The 12,025-nt window shown below is 40.9% G+C and overlaps 1 protein-coding gene across 2 annotated transcripts in view; it reads right to left on the bottom strand.

Annotated features, from left to right (window-relative positions):
* Nucleotides 1–12,025, bottom strand: part of LOC117354104 (alkylglycerol monooxygenase-like) — a 375,767-nt gene that overhangs the window by 37,759 nt on the left and 325,983 nt on the right. The window contains exon 13 of one of the 2 annotated variants that reach the window (XM_033930979.1): nt 6,816–6,867. The exons of the other annotated variant lie outside the window; for it this stretch is intronic. Coding sequence (XP_033786870.1) covers nt 6,816–6,867 — 52 coding nt within the window. The remainder of the gene's footprint in view (nt 1–6,815; nt 6,868–12,025) is intronic. 2 annotated transcript variants of the gene reach the window in all.

The following is a 12,025-nucleotide window of genomic DNA, read 5'->3' as shown; positions in this document are numbered from 1 at the left end:
GACTAATTTGGTTTTTACCTCGATCTGAGCAGGTTTCTGAGATGCTTTTTTCTCTTTTTCTTTATCACATGGTTCTTTACTGTGTTTAGTAGAAGCTTGATTTTTTTAACAAGTTGTGCTTTTGGCTTCTTCTTCAGTCTTTAAGTTGGTTGTACAAGCATTGGCTTCCCCCATGTCTGTCTCAATAGCAGACTACTGACTTTTCTTCCAGGAACTTTTCCAAACTTTTTTAAAACCCATCGATGTTAATCACTGTTACCACATCCTCTGGCAATGCATTCAAGAGATTTACAATTCTGAGTAAAAAAAATAAATAAAATTTCCTCCTATTGGTTTTAAAAGTATTTCCCTGTAACTTCATTGAGTGTCCCCTAGTAAAGTGAACCATAAACATAAAAATGCATATGCGATCCCAACCCTTGGAAGAAACAATAGTGAAACCTGCAGAGAGAAACTAAGAATACATAAGAAGTTGGTCAAGTGTACAAGCAATAAATTCAAGACGCTGGGGTTTGGCGGCAGCCAAGTGCTTGATTGCTGCTCATTGGAAGCAGGACCTGGCACCTACTCAATTGGATTGGACTTTAAAGCTTCAGTTTATTTATCACATGGAACTGTCTATTGCTAAGCGTCATGGTTACTATTATACTTATACACGGACTTGGACACGAATAATTGAAAAAATCGAATCTTTGTTTTAAGCTTCTTTCTGGGGGGGGGGATTGTGGATGGGGGGACTCTCCTGCAGAACCAACAGGGAGTCCCTCTTTGCTAGAGGTAGTACTGGGGGGTGGGGGGGGGGACATAGTGGAGTTTGGGTTACTGCTTTATATTGGGGGATTGTTGGTATGGTTGGGAGCACTTTTTGATGATGGTATTGTTGGGGGAGCATTATGAGACTTATAGATCTATTGTTGTGGTTTTGTATGCTTGTTTGCAACTCTGTTGTCTCTGCTATGCAATTTCTGGTGTGTATAATTTTATACCCAAAATCTTTTAATAAACATTTATTGATTAAAAAAAAAAAAATTCAAAACAAGGTCAAAATTCAAAACAAGGTAACAAGCTAAGAAAAATTCCATAGCATCATATAAGAAAAAGCAATGACGCACTATGTAAAAACTGATTGGACTGGGATGACAATTGATTTGGAATGTCAATGTTACTGTGAGTAATTCACTAATGGGGCCCAAATCTTAGGGCTCCTTTTATCGAGGTGCGCTATGGGGGTTAGCGCGTCGGACATTTCATCATGCGCTAACACCCGCGGCAGCCTAAAATCCTAACGTCAATGGAGGCGTTAGGTACTAGCGCGGCAGGCGGTTTAACGCCGGTATTCCGCGCGTTAAACCGCTACTGCGCCTTTGTAAAAGGACCCCTTAGTGACAGTTTGGAGTCTATTAGAGAAAATAGCTGTCTCGGATTCATATTAATGAGTCAGCAGGCCAGTTTTCCATCAAAATGTGATATTGAGAAGATCCGCTGACTTTCAATTGTGTAATATCATTTCTGGCATAAGGGCCATTAGGATATTAAAAATAGATTTTTGCCAATTATCCAAGACATCAGGTAATGCCATGGATCTAAATATGATAATGTCAGGAGATAGAGAGGATGTAACAGGCAAAATCTTCTGGCTATAGTTCCATACTAGCATCTAAAAAGACTTCACAAGAGGACAATCTCCTGATTCCCTCTATTAAAATTTTTTATTACACACGGAAAATAAATTTCTCTGTCACCGCTCCAACACTATGGAATTCTTTACCTCAACCTCTTCGTGACGAACAACAACTGGATAAATTTAAGATAGGCCTAAAGACTTTTCTATTCCGTGATGCATTTATTTCAGTTTAGTATCTATTTCTCAGTAATTTTTAATTATTTAACTTCAAAAAAAAAAAAAAATTATTTCAAAGACTTTTCCCCACCCTAATGTTTTTTTCCCATCCCCTCTCTCTCTCCCTTTTCTCTCAACATTGTAACTTTACCCTACCATCAACCCCTTCCCTCACAATCAAGTTTGTCTAGTCTATGTTTTAATATACACTGTCTGTCCTCTAAATATTGAATATATTAACTCCTCTTCCCTTTTTATATTTTATTGTAATGTACACCGGCCAGATATTTATTTGATGGTCGGTATATTAAAACCTAATAAACTTGAAACTTGACAAGAGTATAACATGTGTAGTTATAATGGTTGGTTTGGTACTAAAGCTGGCTCAGCATCTGAAAGGAAAGAGCAATATAGCAAAAGATCACTTAGATCTTGATGAGGTTATTTTACAAACATATCAGCAATTCTGAATCGTTAGGTACTTCAGCGCAAACTGAGGAGTTTCTAAATTCCCTTAAACATCCCATTTTGAGTGATGTTCAGAGGAATCTCCTAGGAGCTGACATTACATTTATTTATTTAATTTTCTATACTGTTCTTTCAAAGGAGCTCAGAACAGTTTACATGAATTTATTCAGGTACTCAAGCATTTTTCCATGTCTGACCTGGCGAGCTAAATATGTGGAAATGAATACTATGACTTTCACATGTACAGGAGTCAAGCTATGTTATGGCCTTGTTGGCCAAATTCGAAAATGTGGAGAGAGGAACTTATTTAGGAAAATGTTAAAGACTCAACTATTTGTAGATGCATTTCTTTGAGCAATTGATTTTATGTAAGATTGAATCTGCCTGTTTTTGTTCTTATTTTGTATAGATATTTAATATTTTATGTATGTAACTCCCTGTAAACTGTTTTGGAAAACAACGGTATAGAAATTTTAAAAATAAATAAATATATCTAATGTACCTGGGGCAATGGGGAGATTAAGTGACTTGCCCAGGATCACAAGGAGCAGCATGAGTTTGAACCCACAATCTCAGGGTGCTGAGGCTGTAGCTTTAACCACGGTGCCACAGTCTTCCCCACCCACTTAAAACTCCCAACCAAAATGGCTTTGCTAGTGAATACTATGGAAATTTCATCACTGATCTTCAGCCTACAGTATATCAAAGCTGATTTTCCAGACAAGCTCACTTCTTATGAGCTCCTTTATGAAAGCTGGGATTATTGTAATTCCTAAACTGTGCAAAAATCTGACCTCTGTAAGTAACTTTAGGCCCATTTCACCCATTAACACTGAAGGTAAAATTCATGCAAAAATCTTAACCCAGAAGTTGTGTAAAATGTTAAATATGAAAATGTATCCAGATGAAAATGGATGCTCCATGGTGGATAAGTCAAGGCTCTTTTGGAACATTCTTGCTGTAATTGAAATCCCAAACTTCCACCGGGATGTAGCAATAGTTTTGGACGCTGAAAAAGCTTTTGATCATGTGGAATGGTGGTACTTGTTTAAATTTTGAATGTTTTGAGCCTCTTTTTGACAGATGATCAATGTGTATGACAATGAGCTGTCCCCTTTTTCCTCTGCTGTTAACCCTGGCTTTATTATCCCTTCCTATAACCCAGGGGTGCCCACACTTTTTGGGCTTACGAGCTACTTTTAAAATGACCAAGTCAAAATGATCTATCAACAATAAAATTAAAAAAAACCCCACAAAGCACACTGTTCGCATAGAAAATGTTAATTATCATTCCTATTTTGGGTTTTTTTCAAAGAGGTCAAGACAGATGACTCTATGCAATGTCACCTCAGTAACAACCATACAAAAATAGACAAATACCCCCTCCCTTTTTACTAAACCACGATAGCAGTTTTTAGTGCAGGGAGCTGCACTGAATGCCCAGCGCTGCTCTCGACGCTCATAGGCTCCCTGCGCTAAAAAACGCTATTGCCGTTTAGTAAAAGGGGACCATAGTGTAAAATATAGACAGCATATATAAATTCAGACACATTTTGATCACTAAATTTAAAATAAAATCATTTTTCCTACCTTTGTTGTCTGGTGATTTCACGCGTCTCTGGTTGCACTTTCTTCTGACTTTGCATCCAATCTTTCTTCCCTTCTTTCAGCCTTTATGCTTCCTCTCCTCCAGACCTCATTCTCTCCCCCAACTTTTTCTTCCTCTCTCCCTACCCTTTCTTTCTCCCTGCCTTCCTTTCTTTTTTTCTCTCTCCCTTCTTTTCTTTTGTGTCCCTGCCTGCCCCCTTTCTTTCTTTCTCCCTGCCCTCCCCCAAGCAACTGCCGCTGCCATCGGGGAACAGGCCCCCAAGCTGCCGCCACCATCGGATAACAGGCCCCAAAGTCGCCACCGTCCCAAGCTCTCCCTGCTTTGGGCCGACCAGCTTTCCTCTTCCCGACGTCAATTCTGCTGTTGGAGAGGAAATTCTGGCCCAGCCCAGCGATCGACCTATTGGGCACCCCTGCTATAACCATTTGGCAAGGTTCAACAACAGTTAGAATAGAAGTTAAGTTCCCTTTATGCGGCCAACTAGATGGTTTATGTTGCTGTTTCATTGCTTCCAGATTTGTTGTGTCATATAGGAAACTTTACCTCTTTACTGAATTATTTAATCAATAACCTAAAAAGTGGAAAATTCCTCACTAATAATGGTCATATTATAATAGCCCCGATTCCAAAAAATCGTAAAGAATCATCAACATCAGTAACCAACTATAGACCAGTAGCATCCATTCCATTTATTGTAAAAATCATGGAAGGATTGGTACATACCCAACTGATGGAATATCTCGACCAGTTCTCCCTTTGGAAGGTTTCTCAATCTGGTTTTAGGCCTCTGTTTAGCACTGAGACAGTAACTGCGGCTATCCTGGATAATTTGCATTTCTTGTTTAGTAAGGGCCTCAACGCCCTGATCATGCAATTTGACATGAGCTCTGCCTTTGACTTGGTGGACCATGGGAAACTGTTACAATGCTTATACGCAATTGGAATCAGAGGAGAGGTATTAAACTGGTTTCGAGGTTTCCTTATATCCCGCACCTATCAAGTACATTTTAATTACGATTTCTCTGATGCATGGAGCAATCCATCTGGCATGCCACAGGGGGTCACCATTATACCCTTTGTTTTTCCAATGTTTACATGTCCTCATTAGGTGTGCAATTGTCCCAGTTGGGGATAAAACTATTTAGCTATGCAGATGACTTTATGATCATTATCCCATTCACTACCTCTCTTTCAGAAGTTACCCCCAAAGCAATAGAAGTACTAAATTGGATGGAGAAATGGATGACTGAATTTAGACTAAAGCTAAACTCAGAGAAAACAAAATTTTTATAGCTTTGCCGCACCTGCTTGACACTAAAGCATCACTGTGCATCAATAACCCTAGCTATCCTATTCAACCCACTATGAAGGTATTGGGAGTAACACTGGACCAGAGCCTGACCATGAAAGACCTTGGTTAGAAAGAGTTTTCTCACCCTCTGGAAGCTTCGGTCCATTAGAGCATATTTTGATGTCTCATCATTTAGAATTCTGGTGCAATCCCTTATACTGAGTCAACTTGATTATTGTAACATCGTCTACTTGGCACTTTCCCAGAAGAATATGCGGCGATGGCAACTGGTACAAAATGCAGCGGTTAGGCTACTTTGTGGACTGAAGAAGTTTGATCATGTAACACCTTCCTATCGACTTCTGCACTGGCTTCCGATGGAGGCACATGTGAAATTCAAGTTTGGTTGTTTTTGCTTTAAGGTTTATGGTTTAGCCCCTAAATATATAACAGACAACCAACTCTTTCACAACCAACAGACATAAGAGAAGCTCACACCCAGTTAGAGGTTGTAAATTTAAAAGTCATCACCAACATCTTTTCTGACACCAAGCAGAATTATGGGATAAAGATCTGGAACAACTGCTCATGCCTACTACTTATGGGGAATTCAGGAAACACCTAAAACCACATCTGTTCCTGAAGTACTTAGGTAACTGACCTATACAATCTTAGTCCTCAACAAATTTCTTTAGAACTGTTAATCACTAACTCTGAACTTTGTTAATTCCACTCAACCTGTAGCATCTTTTAATCATTGTAAACCGCATAGAACTTCACGGTCCTGCAGTATATAAACTGTTATTATTATTATTATTATATTGGCAGGAAGGAGTGTGTACTGTATGTGGAGAGGGGGAGGGGAAGGATCAGAACCACTGTTACCAAAAGAGGTCTCTCTGTTCTACTGTGCATTATCCTCCAGTCTGCAGAATATGGTCAGCTACTGTTTCTTTCTTTGCCAATTTTCATCTGCAGTCAGAACTACATAGAGATTAGTCTGTGGGAGTTTTAAAATGCATTTATATTTATGATGGGGGAAGAGCAACATGCTTGTTTGCCTAGAGCCCAAAAAATGATTTATCCTGCCTTGTTTCTTCCTCCTCTGTTCCTACAGCAGAGTCACTTTGAACCTTTTCTAATTTCACTTTGGGCCTGTTTTACAAAGCTGTGCTAGAGGCTGCCGTGCGGCAACAACCCCAAAGCCCATAGAGATTTAAAGGGCTTTGGGGCTGTTGCCGCACAGCTTTGTAAAACAGGCCCTATATCTTTTTTGAGAAACCGCGACAAGAACTGTGTGCAATACTCAATCCCATGCGGCAAAAGCCCTGAAGCCCTTTAAATCCCTATGGGCTTCCAAGCATTTACCGCAGCAGCCCACACCATGGAGCAATACAGAGGCATTATAATATTTTCAATCATATTTACTATCCCATTCCTAATACAGTCAGACCTTGGATAGCAAGTAACATGGTGTGTGAGTGTTTTGCAAGACGAGCATAAACATTTTCCCCTGAGGAAGGCGACACTGTCGCCGAAACTGGGTCCTAGTTGGGATTTCGTTGTTATTAATTATTTTTATTTCAATAAAAGACTTGACTTCCTACGTTGGTTGTGACGTCTCCAGTGCCTCTTCTTGCTACTCTTCTTCCAACATATCTGCATAAAAATGGACAAAAAAAAAAAATAGAACAAAAAGGCAAACAACACCACAGAGTACTGCTGAATATACCTTGTCAGCGTTCCATAAGAGAAACTCCACAACTTGTCAGTGAAGTCAGAAAAAATACATTCCTTTCCTGAAATAAGCCTATCTAAGTTAGGGGAAATTTAAAGTAGAATGTACTTTTCCAAAACAGCAATATTCTCACTTTAAAAAAATATATATAAAAAGTATAATTAAAGTATTCTCATATTTGCTCACTAAAGAAGGAAGAGGGAGAAGGGAGGTCACAGCATTACTGCAAGAGAGATTTGGCAAACCCCTGTACTTGAATGTAGCAGTCAGCTTAGTCTATATCAACAGGTATGCAGTTTAAAGGCTAGAATTAACAATAAAGATCAAAATGGCTAATGAACTAATAGCCTTCCTCTCTCTAAATCTATATTGCTAATGTTGCTTTAAGAGACTGAATTGTCCTGCCAAGAAAATGGGTTCAATTAATACAGTTAGCCAGCTGAGCAGCTGCTTTCATGATTTAAATAAAAACAAGCTGGAACCCTTGCTGTCAACTCAGTGATATATGACTTGTAATGGGATGTTTCCAGTCTTCTTCCATATGGCCGCCTACAGGTTAGGTAATGCTTACTGCCTACAGTTACAGCTAGCTTTCCAAAGACATCTGGCTCCCATTCCTGCTCTTTGCTCTGCAGTCACCTCCCACAAGCGCAAAATGATCCATAGGGCAACATCTCTTTGCCTCAGGATCAAATTAGGTTTCATTGATAATTTGATCACGTGTCCCACTTACATTTATGGGAAAATGAAACACATTAAAAATTTTCTCCATGCATTGTTTTCACCCATCTGCAACTGATAAAGTTATGATTTTAGAAAAGATTTTGGTAATTGAACTTGAGCACAAAAAAAGATAAAGTCTTACTCCTCTGAGAATTAGATTTCCATTTCTTTCATCTAGCTGCTGTCTCCCTTAATACTGTAGAATATTTTTCAAAACCTCCTCCGAAAAGCTGTCCTCTGCCAACATGATAAATTTCCTCACTATAGAGTATTTAACCTTCAACGTTTAAGTCTAAACTGCTGCCTTGTGATATGGAATCCTGCATCTGATTGCCACTATAAAGTACAAGCTAATGTCTACAAATGTGAGAACTGCAATTAAAAAAAAAAAAATAAAGGAAATAATGAGCCCGATATTCAAACACAAACGTCCACATAACTGAAAGTTATCCAGCTTTATATGCTAACTAGGGCTGCCTGTAGATATTCTGTGGCGCTATATGGATCGTACTGCTGCCTGGCTTTCAAGATCATTCACGGAATCCTGCCTCATCTTATCCCACTGTCTTTCAACTCCTCCAGTCCCGACTCCTCTAGAACTGCCCAAAGGCTTAAACTAGCCTTCCCCTCTCCACGCGGCATCCACTATTCAGGCAAACTGGGAAAATCCCTTCTCTTCAAAATCACAGGTCTTTGGAACGACATCACCACCCCGCTGCGGAACCTGAGCTCCCTTCAGTTATTCCGCAAACTGAAAACCTGGCTTTTCAGCAAATTGTAGCTCTATCCTTCCCCCCTTTCTCTCCCCCCTTCTACACATAAGTTCATATAATCCTTTTTCTTCTTCTCTACCCACTATTTTAAGTTCTTGTAAACCGTGTCGAGCTCCATTCTCATGGAGATGATGCAGTATATAAACTTAAGGTTTAGATTAGATTAGATTAGATTAGACTATCCTTCCAGACTGCCTTGCTGGTATCTGGATAGTGCCTGGGCAGTCCAAGGAGCAGTTTAGGTGGAATTATCCAGTAAGTGGTGATATTCAGGCTGCCACCTAAATAATTATCTGGATAAAGCTAGGACAAGAGCAAGGCTGTTCTACCTTAATCCAATTTGATATGCAGATAGCAGACTGAATACTGCCCCTATTTGGTCACTGCTGAATCTGGATAGCCAATGCTGGCTGCAACCTGGATACAAGTGCTGAATATCTGGATCTATTTCAGACGCGGTGGCTGTTTAAAAAACACACTGACCACTGAGCCTGAGTATCGTGCAGTTTTGATATATTAGGGTGAGGAAAAAAAAGTAACCCTCCAGAGCAGGGCTAGGGAACTCCGGTCCTCGAGAGCCGTATTCCAGTCGGGTTTTCAGGATTTCCCCAATGAATATGAATGAGATCTATTTGCATGCACTGCTTTCAATGCATATTCATTGGGGAAATCCTGAAAACCCGATTGGAATACGGCTCTCGAGGACCGGAGTTCCCTACCCCTGCTCCAAAGGGATTTTTTTTTTTTTTCTGTTTTCACAGTAACTGCTTGGAATTTTAATGTGAAATTTTAAAGCTTTATTTGTTACTCTATCTGTTTATGTGCTGAGTGGAATGAGATTATCTTTAAACACAGTGAAGTTAGACTTTTTATTTATTTAATTTGTTTTCTATCTTGTTCTCCCCAAAGAGCTCAGAATGGGTTACAAGGTTAAGCATACATAATATACAGGTTACAGGTCACAATTTGCCATAGTTACACTGCAAGGTTTTTTTAATAGACGTTTTTATCCTAAATCGACCCTTACTAGGGATCTAATACCAATATACAGTACATAATATACAGTTTACGGATTAAATTTGTCATAGTTATAGCAAGATTTTTCAATACAAGTTTTTATCTTAATGTGATACATACCGATGGTCTAGTACCAATGTACATTTCTTTGTAATCCATCAGTCATGGGAGTTTTAGCATGACTGCTCAGCAATTTTTGTGCATTCAAGAATATTTGCACTCTAAACTATCATTATTATTATTTTTTTTTAAAGGGGCAGGGTGGAAATATCAGCTTACTGTTAATAACAAACCATCATTGAACTCGAAGAAGCACTGCAGATAATCTGGACAGCCTGCCACCAGGACTGATTGACAAGACTTTTAAGAACTTCCCAAAGCAACTGAAGGTCTGTGTTAAAGCTGGAGGTGGACACTGAGCATTTCACAGTGGCTGCAGAATTCTGACACATTGTTAATTGTATCATTTGAAGGAGTTATTATATGTTTTTTAGAATGAACATTTTTAACGTAAAAATCGCCAGGTTGCAAGCTTACAATGTCAGCATCAACAACACAGCTTAAGATAATTAAATGTTTAATAGTAATAGATCTAAGTATGATGATTAAATAAAAATGTAAAATTTCTCATTGAAATTCAAAGAGGTTGCTGAGAAAATGTAAAAAAAACCCAACTCATGGAGGTTACTTATTTTTGCCTTATTCTGTAGGAGGAACCACTGAAAAGTTATCAGCCCAACCAGCAATGTTGGGGGCAGCTTCCATCAAGGGCTATATACCTAGGGCCAGATTCTCAAAACTTACCGTGCCGTGCTAGTATTTTACCAGCTGATTATTAGAACGGCTCACCATAGTCTGTTCTAAACTTCGTAGCAGAGTCCAACTCTGCCATGCAAATTCAGTACAACAATGTCATTACTATTGAAATGGTAGTAAAATAGGGTCATTAATATTTAAACGATCACTGGAGATTCTCTATCATCGACGGATGATTCTCTAACCTCGTTGAGCTACATTTGCAGGCAAAATTTTCCAGCAGGATCTGAGCTGTCATAGAACATAAGCAATGCCTCTACTGGGTCAGATCTGAGGTCCATCGTGCCCAGCAGTCCGCTCTTGCGGCGGCCCACCAAGTCCTGGACCTGTGTAGTAATCCTCTACCTATACCCCTCTATCCCCTTCTCCAGCAAGAAATTGTCCAATCCTTTCTTAAACCCCGTTACCATACTCTGCCCTATTACATCCTCTGGAAGCGCATTCCAGGTGTCCACCACACGTTGGGTAAAAAAGAACTTCCTAGCATTCGTTTTGAATCTGTCCCTTTTCAACTTTTATGAATGCCCTCTTGTTCATTTATTTTTTGAAAGTTTGAAGAATCTGTCCCTCTCCACTTTCTCTATGCCCTTTCTCTATAGCCTTACTTTCCTGTCAGTGCCTAAGCACTGATTGGCTCAGGCACTGACAGGAAAGTAAGGTTTGACAGCTCAAACTCCCTCCCCCACACAAATAAAAAAAAAAGACCCCGATTCCTCCCCTTCATGCTCGACCTCCCCCCAAGGGTTGTTCGATGCACCTGATTGTCAGGATGGATACTCACTCCCTCCTGTCACCAGCGCACCTCCCCACCCCCACCACGATGCCCCCATACCTTTAAACTGAAGGATGGCAGGAGGGATGCCCACTTTCTTCTGCCATTGGGGTCCCTGAACCCAACAACCCCCAACAACCTGTTGCCCCCCATACCTTGAAATGGAAGGATGGTCGGAGGGATACTCACTTCCTCCAGCTGGCAGGCCCACCTCTTCAAAATGACAGGCCTACCCCTTCCCCAGTGCATCCTTGGATGCACTAGGAGAGGCCTAATTCCCTGATTGGCTCAGGCACTTAAGGCCTCCTCCCTATCCCAGTATGTACCAGGCAGGGGAGGGGGCTTAGGCACCAGAGCCAATCAGGGCCTTAGGACCCTCCTAATGCATCCCAGGATGGACCAGGAAAGGGAAGGCCTACCATTTTGAAGAGGCGGACCTGCCAGCCAGATGGAGTGGGCATCCCTCTGACCATTCTTCCATTTCAAGGTATGGGGGTGGGGGGGGGAGGGGGCTGGGGACCCCAGCAGCAGGAGCATCCCTCCAGCCAATCTTGTATAGGGTGTCGGGGGAGGGGTGTCCTGAGGTCCAGGCAGCAGCAGGTGCGGGGGGAGGGGGGGTGGCAGTGGGAGGGGTGACTATTCTTTCTGCTGCTCTCCCTGATGGTCAATCAGCTAAGCTGGCAGGACTAGGGGAGACCAGTGGCTCAGTTGACTGGGGCAGGGAGAGCAACTTTGACAGAAGGGATGAACTATACTTAGTAGTTGCTCTTACGATCAAGTGCCAGGCACAGTTCTTCCCTCCCTGGGCCAAACGGAATCTTAGGCCTCCTTCCCAGTGCATTCTGAGATGCACTAGGAGTGGCCTAAGACTCTGATTGGCCAGATCCCTTAGGCCACTACCATGGGCCTTAGGCATCTCCCCAGTACATCTCAGAATGTACTGGTGTGAAGCCATTTCCAAAAGCCAGGATTTGATGT

The sequence above is a fragment of the Geotrypetes seraphini genome, chromosome 2 (assembly GCF_902459505.1).
Source record: "Geotrypetes seraphini chromosome 2, aGeoSer1.1, whole genome shotgun sequence".
In the NCBI taxonomy this organism is placed as follows: Eukaryota; Metazoa; Chordata; class Amphibia; order Gymnophiona; family Dermophiidae; genus Geotrypetes; species Geotrypetes seraphini.
Note: the sequence above shows the minus strand (reverse complement) of the source record. Positions and strands in the feature narration are given on the sequence as shown.